We start from the raw sequence: 21,914 nt of genomic DNA on the forward strand, positions 1-21,914 counted from the left end.
GCTACAGTAATTGGAAGCCTGTGAGAAAAATTATTGCAACGGTAAAACCCAAATCTGGTACAACTCCTCACTAAAGTGACTCAAGCCCTCACTGAAGGCCTCACAAAAAGACAAGTGTAGCCATTCTCTGGTATCAAAACTACTTCAGTCTCGACTGTGCCACTCAAGAGGCCAAAACTTTCAACAAAATCGTAGGAGGTATAAAAAAAGGCAACATAAAGCAGTCTGAAGAGACAAAGCAGGCGCCTGGGTGGCTCAGTGGGTTAAGCGTCTGCTTTCAGCTCAGGTCATGATCCCAGAGTCCTGAGATCAAGCCCCGCGTCGGGCTCCCTGCTCAGCGGGAAGCCTGCTTCTGCCTCTCCCTCTGCTGCTCCCCCGGCTTGTGTTCCCTCTCTCGCTGTGTCTCTCTGTCAAATAAATAAATAAAATCTTAAAAAAAAAAAATGAGAGAGACGAAGCAATCAAAAATTTCAAAATCAGATATAGTAGAGGTGTTATAATTACCAGATGGGGAATTTCAAACAACTACCAGCAACATGATAAAGGTTCTAGTACAAAAGGTGGGCAATCCTCACGATCAGATGGACACGTTTAGCACGGACATGGAAACTGTGAGACAGAATCAAACGGAAACACTGGGAATGAAAAAGGAACAGAGATGAAGAATGTCTCTAACCAGTGCTAGCAGCAGACTAGGCGAAGCCAAGGGAACAATCAGTGACAGGAGAAGAGGTCAGTGGATATTACCTACGCTGTAACACGACAGGGAACGAGACAGTGAAAATAAAAACACCACAAAAACGTATCCAAAAACTGTGGAACAAATAGCCCCAAAGACGTGTAATTGAAGAAGAAAGAGAGACCAGGGTAGCAATAGCATTTAAAGAAACAGGAGCAAGGGATGTTCCAAAATTAATGACAGACACAAAACCAAAAGTCCAAGTTCAGAGAACCAAGCAGGATAAATAGGGAGGAAAAAGAAAAAGAGCACACTAATATGGAAAACACTTAAACTGCTGCAAACCAAAACCAAAGAGAAACTCGCAAAGGCAGCGAGAGAGAGAAAGAGATGACAGAGAAGCAAGGGGGAACTGTAGAGAGCACGGAAATCCATGCAAAGAGGGGGCTGTACACATCTGTTCGGCAGAGACAATGTCGACAGAATAACCAAGAAACCAAACAGCCGCTCCCCTGCCTGCGATGATGCAGAGCTAGAGAGAAGAGGGATGGACCCTTCAATGTGAAAGTCAGTGCTGAAATTTAGAATAATTTTTTGAAAAGACAGTAAATACACACACTGCCAATCTATTCTGCGTCGTGGAGATCTACAAACAACGGCCCCCATTCTGCCCAAATATACCAAATTGTTCAGAGTAAACAGACCTTTCTAAGGCTACACTTCGTTCTCAAGGGTAAGTAGTAACAGGATAAAGGAGCACTGTTTATCTCAGTACATTCTACGCCAGGTCATCCCCAAACAGAATGCAATTTCATAATGTCGAAACACCTAGTAAAGGTCCATAAGCAAAAATCTTGAACATTAGGGCACTTCATCACCCGACGCTGGAAAACTCGTCTTTCAAAAGGAGCTCTGGCTGCCACCTACGAGTCCTGGCGAGGAGAGGAAAAGAGAAAGAAGGCAGACAGAAAACAAGATGGAGGAGGAGGAGAGAGAGGATGAGGGAGGGAAAAAACGAAAAGTTGTAGCCGTGAGTTAAGTTGCTGAGCTCTGGTGAGCAAAGCTTGAGCCGTCGCTGCAATCAGGGCGCTCTGCCCTCACAGGGAGCCGGGGAAAAGCCACTGGGCAGCAGTTCGCAGTCTTCGAAGACAATACCGAGATTCCTTTTTTGGGGGGCAAAGTTTTATCAAACAATATTTATACTGAATGATTCTTCATTTGCAGATATTCATACTTTTTTTGACCTTTCATTTTTTTTTTTTAAGATTTTATTTATTTATTTGACAGAGAGAGACAGCCAGTGAGAGACTGAACACAGGGAGGGGGAGTGGGAGAGGAAGAAGCAGGCTCCCAGCAGAGGAGCCTGATGTGGGGCTCGATCCCAGGACTCCAGGATCACACCCTGAGCCGAAGGCAGCCGCCCAACGACTGAGCCACCCAGGCGCCCCTTTTTTGACCTTTCAAATAACAATGTATATGGCAATCCAAATTTACACCGACACACAGAGAAGTTGCTTTTTCTGAAACGACACATGATACTGAAGATGGGCAGTTAGGTCAGGTCAAGGTCGAGGTCAAGGTCGCAAGTGTGGTCTGGACTTCCATTCACAGACCAGTCACGCACCGTTCTTGTTGCACGGTTGGTGGTCCTTACTGACCAGCAGCAAAGACTGAATCGTCTGCAGCCTCTTCCTGAGGGCTGAAAACAGCTGCTCACCTCTATGTAGACAGTTTTTACTGCCTCAAGAAAGCTCTCAATCATTTATCACCCATGGAATAATACATTTTCAAAACAATTCTTAAGTTCTAAATTTAGTTCTTAAATTGAAAACTGGGAATGGACAGGGAAAATAATAAAAAGGAGCGTGATCTTACCGGAGTTCCTGCGCTCACGTAGCTCTGCAGCTTGTTCCTCATGTCCTTTTCATTGAACTTGGCACTTCGCTTTACATAGATGCCTCCGTGCTGCCACATTTAAAAAAAAAAAAATGGGGGGAAAAGTATTGACTATTAAAATATCCAATGGCCAGTCATCAAAAAGGTAACTTCACTCCCCAAAAGTAAAGAATAAAATTACAGTTTAGGAATTAAATTATATTTAACACATTCAAATATAAGCATCTCATAGACATTTAACTGAAAGTTCTCCTAGGTTTCAACATAATTGAAATAAAAACTGCATGTACGTGCCACTGGAAAACACATGAACGTTCAGTTTTGTTGACAGTTAAAAACGCTTTCATTTTTTTAAATAAAAAAACTTGATCGATAACATAGTTCTTAGCTCTCAATTTTTCCAATGACGTAGACTCACTAAAAGCATCCTTAAAATGTCAATACTCGTGATCTTTAGGGATTTTTAAAACTGACTCGGCTGCAGATGTGTATGTAGCACCGTTATGAACTCAACTGTGTTCCCCCAAAATTTATATGTTGGAGCCCTAACCCCCAGTGTGATGTTATTTGGAGATGGGGCACTTAAGAAGGTAACCAGGTTAAACAAGGTCATTAAGGGTGGGCCGCAGTCCAGGAGAACTGGTGTCCTATAAGAAGAGGAGAGTAGGACACCAACAGGCATGTGCACAGGGGGAGACACAGGGAGAAGGCAGCCGACTGCAAGCCAAAAAGAGAGGCCTCAGCAAAAACCGATCCTGGTAACACACTGATCTGGCACTTCCAGCCTCTAGAAGTGTGGGGAAATAAATGTTTGTTATTTAAGATCCAGTCTGTGGTATTTTGTAAGGGCGGCCCTAGCCAACTAACGCAGGCACTGTTACGAAGGAATCCTTCATGAAACTTGCAAAGTGTACTTCACCAAAACTTTGCATCAAGTCACCATATTATTCGCACTCGCTTGTGCTAATCTGAACTCATCTGTAAAATAAGCCGACTGGCTGAATTTGACTTTGTTTTAACCAAGAACATGAGTAAAAGGAAATGCACAGATAGGAGCAAGGAAGGGACAGTATAGAGACTATAAAAAGGAGAGGAGGAGAGGTGGCCTTCCATCCTGGTGGCAGTTCCTTCCAGATAGGAACCAGCATGCCTGAGTGCAGAGAAAAAACTCAACTGCTCTACGGAAGACATGTCACTGTTGACCCAAACAGAGAGGGCTGATGAGAACAAATTCATAGAATTAAAAGCCACAGCATGCATATACCACTACATAAAATTTTCCCAAGCTGTAGCGGACACGATGCCTACTCAACACACTAGTTCTGGATCGCCTGTCATTTAACTTGCTTCTCAAAGTCTATTTTAATTCAAAACACCTGGGTTCCTTCCCAGGTATATGGAAGCTACAGAAGTGAAGACCAGGTATCTTTCCTTAAAAATTAGTGGGGAAGTGAAAAATGTATACAAGTGTGGTATCAAGAGAATCCGTTAAGTGTAACAATAAAGACAGCCCAAGACAAAAGCGGGGTGGAGGGAACTGCCAGGCTCAAGAAGGGTTTCATAATCGCATCTACACTGGGCCTTGGAGGCAGAGGAACGCATATGGCCTTGAACTAAAGCAACAGCTCAAAGAAGGACAGGGAGGGAGAAACCGATTCGGGCTCGAAAAAGGAAGGTGGGTTGCAGGGAGGCAGGTCATGGGGGAGCGTGAATGCCACGCACGGGAACTGGCCGCGCTACGCTTGAGAAACACACACTCTGAGCAGATAAGCGGCTTGACCAAATGTATTCTGGAGAAGCAAATTAAAGGCATTTTGGAAAATATCTTATACTAAATGTTTATTATGCTCCCGACACTCATGTTCAACACTCTGCATTACAGCACACTATTTTTTAATAATGATCCTACAGATCATAATTAAGTTTGACTATTAGTTTCTTAATATAATCATCTGTCCGATTCCATGCCTTTAAATTTTCCTAGTTGTTTGATTTCTGCACGTTTGCACTTTTGCTATTTAACTAGCTGGGTGATCAGACAGGTACATAAACGCAGACCATTAAAAATGCCCAAGTAAAATTACTTCTGTTCGGAATAAGTTATTAAACCCACAAAAATAAACAAAACAAAATACATTTATATTAAATGCATGTTCAGTTTCCAAACCTCAAATTTTTATAGCTGCGTACATAATGAAGAAAACATGGAAAAAGTGACCTGAGAAAAATAACATGGAAAAGTTACCTGAGAAAACATGGAAAAAATTACCTGAGAAAAATAACACCCATACAACGGAAGCCACTTTAACCCATCTTTCAGCACGTAGCGTACATGTCCAAGAGCATTCTGCCTGATGGCCAAAATATCAGCAATAATCCAGTCAACTGCAAAGACACAACCCAATCGGTGCATAAATGATCTGGATGTGAACTCTGGCATTCCTTTCCCACAAACAGAAAAAGTCTCCTAGGAATATACTTTTGGAAATATGAGTAGAATCTGAAAAATTACTTTGTATCAACTGCAGACATTTAAAAATTACAAATTCCATTAAAATATTTTTTGGTGTTTTTTTTTTTTCCTTTTTGCATTTCTTGAAAGGCTTATTTCAGAGGTAAAAGGCAAAAAGTCACAAACCACCAAAGTGATATGAAAGTAGCATGAAGGAAGAATCACCTCTAATTCTTTTTTTTTTTTTTTTTAAGATTTTATTTATTTATTCGACAGAGATAGAGACAGCCAGTGAGAGAGGGAACACAAGCAGTGGGATTGGGAGAGGAAGAAGCAGGCTCATAGCGGAGGAGCCTGATGTGGGGCTCGATCCCAGAACGCCGGGATCACGCCCTGAGCCGAAGGCAGACGCTTAACCGCTGTGCCAACCAGGCGCCCCATAAAGCACCTCTAATTCTTAAGTCTAAAAAACACAACAACATTATAAGCAAAAAATGGTTACATGAAACTGTCATGTGCGGCTAAATACTGTGTATGTAGTAATATGTTCAACACAGGGCAAGGTCACTTCATCTTTACTGGTGAATTCCAGGGCACGACCCTAGGTTACAATGTCAGAGCGAAGATGTGAGGCTCACAACCGCGCTGGCAGAGATGTGCCCCTTACAGGACCCCAGCACATGTCCCCAGGGGGCTAGTAAAGGTCATACAAGGGTATGTTATCACTGAAGGGTCACAAAAGCAAAAGTAAGAAGACATGAGTGTGCTGATAATAACAACAACACTTCCAGGAAGAGAGAAGAAACTGCAAGGAGAAGCACTAGCCCGGGCAGAAGCAAAGAGCCAGAAACCAGAGAGCCGCGTGCAGAGGGTGGCAAACTGGGGGGATAAGAGTCAGAGGAAATGAAAGTAAATGAAGCGGGAAAACAGTAAAACGTCTTGAAGACCAGAGACCTGGGTTTGAAAGCAAATGGCTACAACATCTCTTTGATAACAATGAAAACTGGTCTGGGATCCTTGGGGCTAAAAAATGGTAAGAATCTCTGAAAAAGACATAGTCTTACTATCACATGTGTATCCATGGCCATAGAAGCCAGAACAGAAGGACTGAATTAGAGGGAAAATGTTAAAGTCTACGGCAAATAAAAGCCTGGAAATTAAAGCAGTTAACAATAGTTTAAACCCAAACTGACAGTTTTCCAGGATTACAGCTGTGTGAGAGCCTTTAGACAATACATCACACTAGAGAGAACATCCCAAAGAAGACTTTGCCAGAAAACACTAAAAATTATTCTTGTGAAAAATCATTTTATCAATCATTGCAAATCTCTTTTCAATCTTTATCATTCAGAAGTTCTTTCTTGGTGACTTAAGTTATAACTATAACAGCTCCTTTTAAGTACAGTGTTGCAGAGATATCCTCCTACAACCAGGGATCCTAGAGGCCGTGTCTGTCAGCTGCAGACACCCACGCTACAGGGTGACCAGCTATCACTTTACTCTCCAGGGTGTGACTTCCTATGAAGCCATCTCCCTAGCCCCTTCCTGCTCATTCAAATCACCTCGACAATGCTGATAAACACAGCTCTTTCTGCTGATGTCTCGGAAACCAAATGATCCACCTTGTACTAACTATGTAATGTAAATAAATTGTGAGAACTAAATGTACAACCTGAGCATATTGGGGGTACAAGGCTAAAAACAAGATATGGCATCTTTTCCTGGAACAATTATCTTTTTAAAGTTTGGAGGAATTTTTAATCATGCAGTTTTATATTGAAACAAGCATGGCTACACACGGCCTAGAATGAATGCATCTTCTAAAACTTTTAAGTGTAAAATGTGTCAGGTTGGTATTAACTCTCCTGGGCTATGACCTTAAACTTGCACAAACTGTAGTGGAAAAGCTTAAGAACTAACTTAAGTAGTTAAAACACACAGATTTTGTGCCATCAGTTTTTGCTGTGATGCCTTTTACCTTTACGTTTCCTGTTTATTCTCAACTACCTTTACGTTTCCTGTTTATTCTCAACTAGGTTTCTGCTAGGAGCCACTAGACCACAGCTGAGCTGCTGGCAGCTGAGATGGGAATGTGTACCTTTACAATAACTATTCACACTGCCACAGCAGTGTCATTGTTTCTATGAACTCCGCAGAGAGCAGAGGGCAGCAAGGAGAGCCAGCAAGAAAAGCAAGGCTTTTCTCCTCTATGTTATTATGTAACATCAAGCCCTAAGTCACAAGGATACTGCGTAGTATAACAGAGATCCTGGGCAGGACGCACTTGCCTAGCACGGACCCAGCACTGCCTGCTCCTTAGCTGTCAACACCACCACCCCTGCTGTTAAAAGCCCCCTATAAACCAGGCACACGGAGAGACGAGGAGCTAGCCTATGTCAATTGCCTTAAAACCCTGAGTAGACATTCTCACACTTTACAAATACGGCTAAGAGAAGCTAAGTAATTTGCCCACTGTCACACAGCCCACTGCAGAACAGCAGATGAACCAGGGTCTGCCGGCAAAGCCCACACTTTTTTTATGATAATCTACTCACCACACATTTTGTTAGTCAAGGCGAATATCACTGAAACCAAGAAAAGGGTGCATTTCATGACATCAAGGTAAACAGTGTCAAAAGCAGGTATTTTAAAAGGCCAAGAGGAAGGAGTAAGAGCGACTACGTCCTCTCGGCAGAGAAATAAGTTAAAAGACTAAGAATACAGAAACAGCAAGGACACATCAAGTGAAAGCATCAGAGAAGAGATACTAATTAAAACAGCAATTGTTTGGAATGTGAGGCCCAGAAGAGACTTATTCTGACAGGCCTAAGAGAGGGCAAACGAGAAAGTCTAAGTTGAAGAGCAGTACTGAAAATATTCTTTCTGCTAATTACATTTTTAGATACTCATTTGTGGTTCTTAACATATTTCAGAAGGGTCTTAAAAAAGGTATCCAGACCCCACCGGCCAATGACCCCATGACCATGAATAAGGTTTAGGGGCCTCTGGAACCTAAAACTATACACAAATTTGTATATGCCCATTTTTCTGGGCATAATCTATCATACTCTAAAACCTGCAATTCTAAAGTGATTTAAAAGTCACTATCTAGTTATGTTCTGAAGTTATGAGCTTTTTAAAAGGCATTCAAAAAAAGTAGCTTTCTCAAATCCAAAAGGCTAACTGGTATAGGACCCGGTACCAGAAAGTCTCAGGCCCTGAGGGGTCAGGTAAAGGGACGAGGAAATGGCTCTGTGACCCGAGAAGTGAGCCTTTTTCAGGTCAGGTGTGGGCTGACTATGGAGCTCATACTTCCCCTATTACCTTCTAGTTCCAAACACACAAGTAGGAAAGAAAACAAAACTGTTTTCTTTCAAATGTTTTCCCCAAAGGCCTCACTCTGAAGTAATGTATATACAGGCCACCGCGTAGTCAGGACACCAATGACAGCGGTGGTTCTCATTTTATTGCTGGTGTTACTGCCACCGCCTCCAGGGACGTCGAGAGTACTTATTGCACATGTTCAGGCTAGTTCCACAGCTCTGTTGATACAACTATTTCCACTGAAACCCAGCAAAAAGAAGGTTGGCAGGGAACCTGAACAAGGAATTTTAAGAGAGAATCCTCTTTACACACACAAAAAAACTTTAATAAAAAATGAACCAGTGGGTCAACAAAAAGGAAATTTGGGTTGTTATGAGCCACTCCCTACCCTGGACCCATAAATCCTTCCTATTTGGATACTGGAAGCCTGGTAGAAATGTGCCATCAGCAACAGGACAGCAGCAGCAGGACTCTGGGAGTAGTAAAGACCCAGTGGGTCTGTAGCAACAGTTAAGACACAGGAAGAAGTAAGGCTGCTCTACAGGCCTGCATGGGAAGCAGACACTGACCCAATCAGGCTGCTTGCTTTGCTAAGTCAAATGTAACTAAATTGTCTGAGCCAGTCACATTCATAAAGCCAGGGAAATACACAGATACATCAAAATTCCTAACAACTCTTTGTAGAATCAACTCTTGTCCCATAAAACCGAATGGAATCATTAATAAGCTAAATCGAGAAAAACGCACTTCAACTTCTTTCACTTTCTTCACCTTACCCATGGTATATGTAGTAATAAAAGCAACAAAATCACGAAGAGACACAGTTGACAGGAGGAAGATAAAGAACAGCCATAGGCTTAAGTGATTTTTCCATTACCCTTATAATCCATCAGGTTGCTTTTAGCTCTGAACTTCCAGGGACTATATTTCTTAAAGTAATAAAAATGGAATTTAGAAGTGCAAAAGCAATTAATAGGTTTCAAAAAAATATGAAGTGGGATTTTCTTTGGATTGAATTATCCGTAAAACTAAAAAGTACCTTAACCAATGTCAATTTCTCGGGTTTTGATACTGTACAACAGCTAGATAACATGTCATTTCAGGAGAAAATTGACGAAGAGGTCATGGCACTCCATATACTACTTCTGCAAATTCTCGAGCATCTATAATTATTTCAAAATAAATAGTTTTTTAAAACGTGCTTTGAAGTACATACTGCACTGTAATTGAAGACCAGAGATTTCTGTGAGTCTTCTGACAGAATAGCAAGCTATAATTAAACCAAAACATTTGAACTGCAGACATTAGAAATTAATACTGTCTTTAGAGAAGTAGTCACCTATTAGCACCTTTCTGCTTCACAATCAAAAACGTAAAGTGTATACACTTTGACCCAATTTTACTTCCAAAAACAGAACTTACAAAGGGAAGAATGCATCATTTAAAAAACTATTCAAAGAAAGAAAATAAATGAAAGAAAATGGCTCATTTACACACATCAGAGGGAGAAAGGTAAATCTGGGAAAAGCCATAGTTTTCCTATGCCTGACTTTCCAAAAAGGTTAAATCACAAAAATATAAGGTCACAATATAATATCTGCATTGGAAATTCATGTTTTAACAATATCCAAAAAATTTTTTCATTTAAATAAATAAAAACATTACTTTGAATGCCCATCTACTTTCTGTAGAAAACCTACATTTCATGCAAATGAAATACAAACCTGTGCTTTGATGATTTGCTAAATATATTATATTTTCTTTATTTCTTGGCAAATCTCCATATAGCAATATCTAAAAGATAAGAAAGAAACATTAATATTTCAAAACATGCACTACTGTAACAAACAAAATAGCGCACTGTCAAAAAATCGACAATGTCATGAATATTTCCATCATGATTAACAAAAATTAGATTTCTCTTAGAAGCACCAGAGACCATAAATGGCATGTTTATAAAGAAGTTAAGTGCAGGGCAAGTTAATGGTTATGAAGTGAAACAGAATGATCAACACCCTCATGAGAAAAATACAAGAATTTATTTACTGACTGCTTACAAAATCTGAAGCTTTTTCTGTAAGATACATCCTCCTTCAGAAAGCCTACAGCGTAGTGTAAGAGACAGCCATGTAATGCAGTGACTGTAGTAAGCCATAACACAAACACTAGGAAAACACGGCATATTTTATATTAGAGAACGGTCCACTGCAGAGAAGCAGCACCCACTAGGCGTGGTTTCAGCATATGAGATGAAGGAAGGACGTTCATGAAAAGGTGGACAAAGAAATGGAGTGGTAGCGTCTGAGGCCTGTGGAGGCGCACCCAGCAGTCTCCTGGTCAAACCACGGCTGCATGCAGAGTTGGTGAGCTGGAGCAAGGAGACCCCAGGGAGATCTGGACCAGAATGGGAAAAGTCTTTTGGGCATAGGGCTTACTTAAAAAAATTAATAAAATTAGAAAAAAAACCCAGAAAGTTCAGGAGATAGGTGGCTTCCAGGACTGGCACGGGGAGGGGGGGCAGGAGGGGGGATGCAACATGGGAGGGGCACATGGCAGTTTCAAGTCTAGCAGTCATGTTTTATTTTCTTAAACTGGATGGTGGGTACACCAAGGGTGTAAGGGACCAAGGTGGCATGTGTTCATTATGATTCTGTAATACTGTATGTCTTAAATATTTCACACAAATTATTTAAAGAAGTTAAAAGTATATTTTTAAAGACTTTCAGGACTGCTAACAGTGGTATTTTTTTTTATTCAAGGCATTTTTGTTTCTGTATCTTGTCATCATGGATTATGCAAGATTACGAATTAACTAAAAGGGTTTTTTAGATCTATGCTTTCAGATGTCCACACAAATCTTTTGGTTGCAACACTCTTCATTAACATCTTCACAACAGAAGAAAGAAAATGACATTAACTCACATCAATCTCTGTAGAAAACTGGAACTTGAGGACATAACATTCTGGAGGTCTGGGACTCAGACTGAGGTTTCTATTCTATTCCCCAGAAAACTATACGGTGTTCTACATGTAATATGTGTTTAGATATTTGCTCAATTTTTAATTAGTAAAGTCTATCAGTGCCACAAAACAAAACAAAACCCTAAACCAACAGTTTGATCTATGCAGGGTTAAAAGGGGAGTTCTCGCTTGTGAACGATCCCCATTCTCTCGCCAATAAGCAGGAATTGCGTCGAGAGCACTGGGTACAACGCACCACGTTGACAATACTGCAGCCACACGACCTTCTATTTTTTTGGCTTAAGTTCCCTGGAAGGGATATTCACATTTAAAGGTTTCAGTTTAATTGATTCAAGCTGATTACCACTCTTTGGAGACCGGCCTGCCCCCAGGCTGAAGTCAGCACTTGAACCATGCAAGAAGGGACTCTCCCTTTCCTTTCTTGCTCTGAGCTTGATTAATAGACTGTCAGGCTGCAGGCTTGGAAGGTAGATAACAGACAAGTTATTCAAAGGCATTTTTTTTTTTTTTTTTTAGTTTGTGGTAATTCTGGTATGTTCCGAATGGATGGGGCCGGCAGCACAGGTTGTGAAAAAAATTACCCAATGCAGAGTGAAGGAGAGAGAAGTTTACTGAATACACTGCAAGACAGGAGCAGGCAGGATGTCCAAGGAGAGACGGTCTCCCAAGGCAGGGGTGAGGGGCTGTAGTAATAGGTATGGGAATATATGGAATTCTTCCTTTTCTAGTAACTGTAGCTGGTTGTAAGCAGCCCATTGATAGGTGAGGGCCTACAGCCATTTCCGGTGGGTCACCTAATGAGCCTGTTTGCATTCAGCTCAGTGGTCCCTGTGGGCCCTTTTCCCTTGCTCACGTTTCCACTGCTAAAGCCTGCTCCCTAGAAGTGCCTCTATGGTATCTAGAGAAAGTAAGTAGTGAATTTAATTGGACAAAACAGATGGAGAACACATAGTTCTACTGCTAGATCACTCTGAAGGGAAAAAACCTAATTCAGAGCCACTGAACGGAAAATATATACATACATCTTTCATGCCTTTAATGATGATTCTTTAATATGCACAGTATCTCACCGAAATAAAAGGTATTTCCAAATAAAACACAAGAAGATGGGGAAAAAAAGACGGTAAGCCTTTCACAAAACATAATTTAGTTATCTTAAAAGAAATATTTGAATTGATTGCCTATTTAAATTTTTTCATTTGCCACTAATAAATTGGTTGGAATTCAATGGAAATAAGTGAGAAAAAAGTAGCCCTTCATAATTAAAACCTGAAAAGATCTAAAAGCAAAGTAAAGGAAATTATGAACTACAAATCTTACTGTAATAGTTGCAAATCATTATTACGTACTTTGAATAAATGTTGATTAACCAAAGAAAGGAATGCATAATTACAATTTTAGGTATCAAATGTATGCAGTTTTTTTTTAAAGATTTTATTTATTTGACAGAGACAGCCAGCGAGAGAGGGAACACAAGCAGGGGGAGTGGGAGAGGAAGAAGCAGGCTCACAGGGGAGGAGCCTGATGTAGGGCTCGATCCCATAGTGCCGGGATCACACCCTGAGCTGAAGGCAGACACTTAACGGCTGCGCCACCCAGGCGCCCCCAAATATATGCAGTTTTAAGGTCCTTCACTTGATTTCCAAGGTTTCAAAGAAAAAGCATTTCATTCTAATTTAAAATTGTCAAATTTCTTTCATTCATTTAAGTGGAAAGTTTGTTTTTAAATTTACTAACAAGGAAGGAAGAAAAAATTTTTATTCTTTAAGAATGCAGATTCTCAAAATACTTAACAGCTACTACTACCTTAACAAATATATGGTTAATTAGATAGCTGTAGTTTCTAAATTAAAAAAAAGTTCCTAAGAACTTACAAAATACCTATACATATAAATTATTACATGATTATGTAGGGACCAAGGGCAAGCTGCCCCTAGAGGGGCCACTTTGGCATAAAGATTAAGTTAAAGGTAATCAAAACCCAGATGCAGGGAAAGCTATCTGCCTGAAGGCCTAAATTTGCACTGAAAAGCAGAGCCTGTTCCAGGAAGAGAGGTCTCACCAGACTCCCCTTTGCCTAAGAAATTTCTCCGCATAACAAGGCACCTCCTTTCACCTTCCTGCTAACAGCCTTCTTGTTGTATCCTGAAGCCCCCTCCCTCTCCTTAGCTCAGGTAAGCTTCCTGCTATCTCTGGAATCTCACGTGTGTGGAGTCCCCGGACATATACCTATTAAATCTGGTTCCCTCCTCTTAATCTGTCTCATGGCAATTCGATTCTGAGTCCAGCCAGAAGGACCACAGGGCAGAGGAAGGTCTTCCTCCCCGACAATTCTGTGATGACCTACAAGCCTACAGGCACGATGTCATTGTAATCATCTTAAATCCACCCATCCTCAGCATGCATTTACCTCTGCTCCGAAGCCTTCCTGCCTTCTAACCCAGAGCCCAGGAGGAATCACACCCCCTTTGGCCTGGAACAAACCCCGTGCACACCCCTACGGGAGCATCGACCATGTGTTGTGCATATTTATTTGCACGTCACGTGTGTGTGTGTGTGTGGGGGGGGACTCATAGGCTCTTCTGCGGCAGGGTCTTTATCATTTTTCTACCCCCAGAGCCCAGCACTCAGATGGTTTTCAGCACAAGATTACTGAACCATGAAGTTGCACTTTTATTTTTCACAAGTAGATAAAGCTAGATCTCATTTTCAGCAGTAAAAGGTTTTGGAATAAACATAAGAAAAACACTTTAAATGCACCAGTAACTTTTTAAGGCATTTGGTGAATCGTCTAATACATGTATTTTGAATCACATTAATCAGGTCTTCTGCAGGTGATTTGTTCCTTCAAAACAAGGCACGTGAAAAACATGGCTTTTTTTGTTCTTCCTAATTCTTTAATTTTAGGTTCATCACAACTGTTCGATTTTAGCTCATCCATTTTTTAAGAGCTCATCTGAAGTCTCTATAGAGGGGCACCTGGGTGGCTCAGTTGGTGAGGCGTCTGCCTTCGGCTCAGGTCATGATCCCAGGGTCCTGGGGTCGAGTCCCACATCGAGCTCCCTGCTTAGTGGGAGCCTGCTTCTCCTTCTCCCTCTACCTGCCGCTCCCCCTGCTTGTGTGTGCGTGCTCTCTCCGTCAAATAAATAAAATCTTGGAAAAAAATAATAAAGTCCCTACAGAAAAAAGAACAAATTTCCCTTTTCATTTTATTAACTCAGAAGGGGACAATAAAAATGCTCTTTGAATAATTATCTTCATTGCAACTGATTCTCTGGTTACTATCCTGCTTTAGTCAACAAACATGTTGAACTTGCCCAACCTGGCTATCAGAAGGCGGCCTGGACGTAGATGTAGACTTCTTCTCTCACCTCACCTTGACCATATCTTTATATAGTTTTTAATTTTTTCCCATGATCTGTAAACAACCTAAAGACTCTCTTGTATCCTGAAATAAGGGAGTAAAATGGCATCTAGAGTGGTCACATGTTTAACACAGTAGAGTATCTAATAATATCACCAGGACATAAACATACAACATTTTTTTGTGGAAAAAAAAACAACAACCAGATTCTTCATTTATCTCAATAATATCCATTTTCTTTCAGCATGCAAAATGAAATATTTTTTAAAAAACTTTTTCACTGCCCTTAATTTATAGACTCTGTGGAGGGCAACCAGAGTATGCTACCCCAAAATATGCCACACTGGCATAAGTCTCTTTTGTGGTGAAGACCTCTCTGGCCTCCCCGCTTTCTGCCTGAGTCATAAGCTTCCCTTTGTAAGGGTGATGTTAATACCCATAGTACCCTAAAGGTGTTCCCTTCTAGCCAGAAAGACCAGAGATAGCAGGAGATGAGTCTGCACAGCAAACCTTACTAAACCACCCTTAGCTATCACATATTCCCCAGTGACCTGCCCACAATTTACCAGCCCTAATGGCACAAAGCCCTTTCTCTGTGTAGTCCTGTTTCCAGAAGTTACTGCCCTTCGTTAAAATGACAAATAAACCCCTCAAGCTGAGTCTATCCACTTCTTTTGGTTTTCACTTCTTTTCTGTGAGGCACCAATGCATATAAAATTTTTAACATCAGTAAAATATATGCCTTTTCTGCTGTTAATCTGACTTTTGTCAGTTTAATCTGCAGACCTCAGCTATGAACCTAAGGGAGTAGAGAAAAAGTTTTTCCTCCTCTACACTGCAACGTAATAGTCACTAAGAGCATAGGTTACAGTATTTGATTTGAATTAAGATTTGGATTTGAATCCTAGTCTATCACCTCACTAATTGTGTGAAATTGAGCAAAGTCCCTTACCTCTCCACATCTATTTCTTTACATGTAAAATAAATGTCCTAACAGCAACTACTCCTAATTAATGAGACTAGGTAAACTACTTCACACAATGCCTTGAACATAGTAACGATCCCCCCAAAAGTTAGCTGTTGTTATTACTATTGTCCACTAAAATGAAATTTTTTATTCACAACTGGGTTAAGTGATTAATGGAAAAGAGGGGAAAAAAGTCTCTGATTACACAGAAATGCAGCTATAAATTGTTTTAATAAAATTACATATATAATTTACACCCTAAGATGTTTATAATCATTTGAAATGAATTTTTAAATGTATTTTTATGCCAACGAAATATATCACAAGTTAACCAGTACAGGATTTCTACTATAATGCATACAAACACGATGGTCTTTTTCTGCCCAATCTCAAACAACACTTCATTGAATAGGAAAATTACAATGCCCTCTGAACCAAGATCAAAGTAGAAACATAGTCATTTGTCTAATAAGCAGTATGCTAAAATAACGATCATGCAACATTTAAAAGGAACCTTACAAATCACAAAACTCTCTTACACATGCTTCATGCGTGTTCCTTGGTACTGTCCTTACTCTACAAGGTGTTTTGCTGAGCACCTATGACCTGCCGGTCACTGAGGGCAGCCACGCATGGTATCTCGTGTGGTCTTCATTTTTTTTATTTTTATTTTTTTTTTAATTTATTTATTTGACAGAGAGAGAGACGGCCAGCAAGACAGGGAACACAAGCAGGGGGAGTGGGAGATGAAGAAGCAGGCTCCTAGCGGAGCGGGGAGCCTGATGTGGGGCTCGATCGCAGGACTCCAGGATCATGCCCTGAGCCGAAGGCAGGCACTTAACGATTGAGCCACTCAGGCGCCCCTCTTGTGTAGTCTTCAAAAGAGCATGACAGTCAGCATTTCACTGAAGGAGGAGAACACTGAGCTGAGAAGCTCACTTATTCAAGTTGACACATATTATGGCAGAGAACTAGGAATTACACTCGAGGTTTCTCACACCAAGATCCAAAACTCTTTCAAATGTTATAAAACTATTCTCTGCAAAAATTCCAAATAAGAACTTCGAATGAGAAAACTTCCCATATATTAGAAACTTATGTGATTTTTTTCAGTCTGAACACCAGGTACATAAGAAACTCTTGAGAAAAAATTAAGTAGACATAAAAAATTTTCCTCCAGAAATGCAAACGAGGGGCGCCTGGGTGGCACAGCGGTTAAGCATCTGCCTTCGGCTCAGGGCGTGATCCTGGCGTTCTGGGATCGAGCCCCACATCAGGCTCCTCCGCTATGAGCCTGCTTCTTCCTCTCCCACTCCCCCTGCTTGTGTTCCCTCTCTCGCTGGCTGTCTCTATCTCTGTCAAATAAATAAATAAAATCTTTAAAAAAAAAAAAAAAAAAAAAGAAATGCAAACGAAGATGGGGGACAAAGCAATAGTAAGCCCGGAAGAGCTGCTGGCCTTCAATGCAGGGGCTCTACCCTCCGCGAATCCCCTGCTGGGCCGCACACGCTCCCCGCTCCCCCAGCAACGCAAGCAGCAGCATGCAGCTGCAGCACTCCTGCAGCCCAATGGCTCTCGATTCACTTCTTTCTTTTATAGCTCACCTCATACACGCTTTTTTAAACAGACTTCTTTCTACACTGCTAAACTGCGTGTTTCTAAACTGTATTTTCTCATTCTAAAACCTGAGTGCTTGGGGCGGGCCTGGGTGGCTCAGTCAGTTGGTTAAGCGCCTGCCCTCAGCTCGGGTCAGGATCTTAGGGCTCTGGGACAGAGCCCTGAGTTGGGCTCCCTGCTCAGAGCACAGTCTGCTTCTCCTTCTCCCTCTGCCTCCTCCCCCCCCTTCATGCTCTGTCTCTGTCTCAAATAAAATCTTTTTTTAAAAAAAATAAATAAAATAAAATAAAATAAAATAAAAAATAAAACGTGAGTGCCTAGCTTGTGGTCAGCACTTTAGGTGATGCTCCGTTCCACGTATCACCCCCTAGTTTCTTTTTGCTCCTGAAATTCCCACCTGGAGACGAGGCAAAATAAAGCTGTCTTCCAAATACCACTTCCACACGCATCCAGTCCTCTAAAATACCCAAGCAACACTTGCTTGTTTGGGGTTTCCATTGCTAGTTCCCACAGAGAGAGAAGGAAACAAAATGAGCCTAGAGAACTGCGTAGGTTCAAAAGTAGCAAAAAGTACAGGTTTTTATTGACAACCAAACAAAGGTTTCTCTATATTGCTGGCTGTTGCAGAACTCCCTCTTTTATAAAGTCTCTGACCTTATTCTTTCTCAGTCTTACTTCTGAGCGTACAGTTCATGTTTCTTTCCCCTTTATCTATTTAAGTAAAGAATACAATCAGACTCACTAGACCGGTAGTTCCTATTAAACCAAAACCTGTCAACCAGCAAGCTCTTCAAGAATCCACCCAGGTTAAAAGTGAGATTCATCTACATTGCCACAAAAATTCACAACAGTATCCCCCGTACGCTGCCCCTTTGTTAAAAAGGAAAAATTAAGTTGTTCTCCCCTTTATAGCCATCTCCACAATGTTACAATCTTAAACACCGACATTAAAAGATGCTAATGTTATGTTAATATTTCATAGGTTAATTACATGTGTGATGCTGACACGGAGAGGGGGTGAGGGAAAGCTGAGGCTTCAGCTGGAAGAAGATATACAGAGAAGAGTCCAAAGGCACAAGCTTGAAAATACACTGGTGATTTGGGCTGGGGAGGAAGCAGCAGTTGGGCTACAGTGAAACCAACAAATGGAAAAATTGGCCAGGAAAAATTTAGACAGCTTTGAAGGCCACACTTAGGAGTCTTCATTGGCATTCAGTTATCCACCGAGGGCCTCTTTTTCCTAAACATACCACGATACTTACTCCCGTTTGAAGTAAAAATTCAAAGCACCTCAGAATAATTGATACAGCCTTCTTGAAGAATCCAGGCGAAGTTATTTTACCTTTTTGTCACAAAGCTAACGAACACAAGCACTCCAATTTCAGTATGATCCTCTACTGGAATTGTTTGTCCATATTTTTCCTAGTATGAATAAACTGAGACCAGGGGTCTCATTTCAACCAACATAACCACAGCACTGAGCAAAGCATCTTCACAAAATAGATCCTGAAGCTAGAGTCCTTAGACTGAAGCCTGCCTTAACTACTACAAACGCGAACTACAGGTGCCTCAGTTCTCATCGGTAAAATGGGAAGAATGGCGCCTACCTTGTCACAGTGACACGGCAGACATGCTGGAACACCCGGCACATGGTCAGCTCCCGCTCAAAGCCAAGTTCGTTACGGACTCCGTCCTCTCCATTCGCTTCCACATGCAATCACAAAGCCCTATCAGCTACTTGGAAAACAGATCTGGGATCTATACAGCCTCTCGATGTCCACTCTGTCCACAACTCTGACCCCAAACTCTCGCCTGGATTACTACTAATCCTCCCCGATTGGCTCTTTTTCAGAACTCCATGCAGATGTCACTGGTTTGGGCAAACTTCCTCAACCACTAGTCTAACAATCTCACAGAGATAGTACATTTTAATTTCCCTGTTACCATTTGCTATCTCCCTAGAAGGTGAGCTCCATAAGGGTAGGGTTGCCCACAGTTTTCCTCACCATATCCTTTATCGTCTAGCTACGGATCTGGAACAAGGTGCACACCTCAATACTGCACGAATGAAGGAATGAAGAGTAGTTTTTAGGGATTCCTTAGAAGTTACTACTTAGTTTTGGATTGCATTATCAACCTGTGTTTAAGAAACCATAATAAAATGAGAAAATATTAAAGGAAAAATTAACTTCTAAGTCCATTTATGAAAAGTCAACTCTCAGTGCATTCAGCTCCACAAATTCAGACAAATTCACGAAAGACGGACAGTAAATTATGTCCACGGATTCATATTTTCCTTTCCTCATGATAACAGCACAGAGGTGTCCCCATAGGTCACAGACATACTGGGTGTGACCATAAAACCCGAGAAGTTCATTTACTGCAGGAGTCTTACCACAATTTACATTTATTTAAAAGCTCTTATAATAAATCTAAAGTTACACACCAAATTGTTGCATACCTGGGAAATGTGTGTGTGTAGTCAGAGGGAACTTTAACTTTCTCAAAATATTTTGGCAGTGTTTGAATGTTTTATTGCATCTGTGATTTAAAATAGAAAAATAAGACATTAAAAGGGATCTCACACCAATGCAACCAAAAAAAAACCCTTACTTGCTCAATCAGGGATTTTTATTTATAGAAAGTATAAAAACAAGGTTCTAATTACAGTTCTCTAAGGTTTTCTTATAAGTCTATTCCCTAGGCAGACTTAAAATGTGTTAGGCTGGAATCCTACTTGATTTGGGAAATGTTTAATTTCCTCTATGAAATGCTGGTGTCATTCTTAAACACACACATGCAGAAGCACAACCAAATCTGCCTGGCTTGGTCTTGCCCCAGCTAAACTGAAGGAAGTGATCTCAGGGCTTTTAAGGTCTTCACATGAATGATAAAAGAGCAGAGAAAAGGGAAATAGAGGGTACAAAGTATTTATACTCTCTTTAGGACTATTGATATTCAAGAAGACTTGGGGCAATGTTTTAGCAGAAATGCAGACAGAATCCAGATGTGGTAAAAAGGAGGTGGACTTGTAAGGTCTCTTCTCCCATTCTAAATAAACATGTTTTATTCGAACAGTTCAGCTGCCTTTTGCTACATGATACAGAATACGAATTTAACTGGGAGTCCAGGACTATGTTTGAGGAAACAGCGCTACAGAAAGAACCAGTTATAAATGCTCTCCAGATATGAATGCCTTGGTTGTTCTGAGGAACTTGAAACAATGTTTCAATTAAAAGTATGAATTATTAGAGAAGAGTATTCTAACTGAACGCATTAAAAAAAATCAAAATCTTAGGCTTACATTCTGTTATCTTGTTTCCAGTGTTTTTTGAACTATTTTATACTTGAAGTAGGTCAGCTGAAAAACTACATTTATCTTCTCTCAAAGTCCACATTTTGTTGTTCTGTCGTGTTAGCATTTGAGGAAGAGCAAATTAAAAGATAGGGCCAATAATGTAAAATACATTTTAAAGTAAATCCAAGTGTTACAAAAGTATTTAAGCAGGAAAAAAATTTGACTAAAATACTTATTAGATGTTAATGAGGAGGCATGTATTACATCACTAGATATTTTTGTCCTGCAAATATCAATGATCAGTTTTTAGTTCATTCCATTGCAAGGAGGGAAAAGAGAACTTAAAATAATGAGAAAGGAATTCTGACATTTAAAAAAAAATACATTAACTCTTAACAGCTTCTAAAACAACATGTTAAGATTTTTCATTACCTATCATAACTATTACAATTATTGTTTATGCAGGAATCTCAACATTCAGGATAGCACCCTAGGATAGAAATTATGGTACATCTGGTTTCCCCTCACCTAGAGGTTATAGTAACTGCATCACCATCCCTCCTGCAGGAGCCCTCACTGCTACCTCTGTCAGTATGCCCCCCTCTCCTTTTAGCTTCCCACAAGTTTTCCTTAAACTCCAGCTCCAAAAATAAGCAGGACTGAGTTAAGTTACTACTGTGCAGTAGGCTGAATGGTGACCCCCACAAAAGATTGTGCATGTCTTAAGCCTGTAAACTATGAATGTGACCTTACTTGGGAAAGGGGTCTTGGGTTAAGGATTCTGATTTGGGGAGCTCATCCTGGATTATCTGGGTGGGCCCTAAACCCAATGACAGGTGCCTTTATAAAAGAAAGGCAGAGGGATATCTGACACAGGCAATGAGATCATGGAGGCAGATTGTAGAATTATATGGCTACAAGTCAAGGAGTGCCCACAGCCACTGAGAGCTAAAAGAGCCAAAGAAAAGACTGCCCTAGGGCCTCAAGAGGGAGTATAGGCCAACAAACACCTTGATTTCAGACATTTGGCCTCTAGAATTGTAAGAATAAATTTCTCTTGTTTTAAGCCACTAATTTGAGGTGATCTGTTATGGCAGCAACAGAAAAGAAATACAATGATTTGAATCAGTGTCCCCCAAAATAATAAAGAGGTGTGTGTTGATTTTCAGTGGGTCTTAAATTGAGAGATAAATGAAACTTTTTAAAAATCTGTATTGCTTATTCCAAAGTAAATGGTGAAGGTACCCTGTTGAGTTTCAGTACTGATAAGATTCTAGAACCTAAAAGGATAAATAAAGTACAAACGGAAATTTTATGAACAGCGACTGAAATGCT

The 21,914-nt window shown here is 40.7% G+C and overlaps 1 protein-coding gene across 1 annotated transcript in view; it reads right to left on the reverse strand.

The window, feature by feature from the left end:
* The window catches only part of AGPAT5 (1-acylglycerol-3-phosphate O-acyltransferase 5), a 59,278-nt gene that overhangs the window by 34,142 nt on the left and 3,222 nt on the right, over positions 1 to 21,914 (reverse strand). Inside the window, exons 2-4 of the mRNA XM_026508493.4 lie at positions 10,076 to 10,145; positions 4,845 to 4,960; positions 2,555 to 2,644 (exon numbers count right to left, since the gene is read on the reverse strand). Coding sequence (XP_026364278.1) covers positions 2,555 to 2,644; positions 4,845 to 4,960; positions 10,076 to 10,145 — 276 coding nt within the window. The remainder of the gene's footprint in view (positions 1 to 2,554; positions 2,645 to 4,844; positions 4,961 to 10,075; positions 10,146 to 21,914) is intronic.

Source organism: Ursus arctos, unplaced genomic scaffold, assembly GCF_023065955.2.
Source record: "Ursus arctos isolate Adak ecotype North America unplaced genomic scaffold, UrsArc2.0 scaffold_27, whole genome shotgun sequence".
Lineage (NCBI taxonomy): Eukaryota > Metazoa > Chordata > Mammalia > Carnivora > Ursidae > Ursus > Ursus arctos.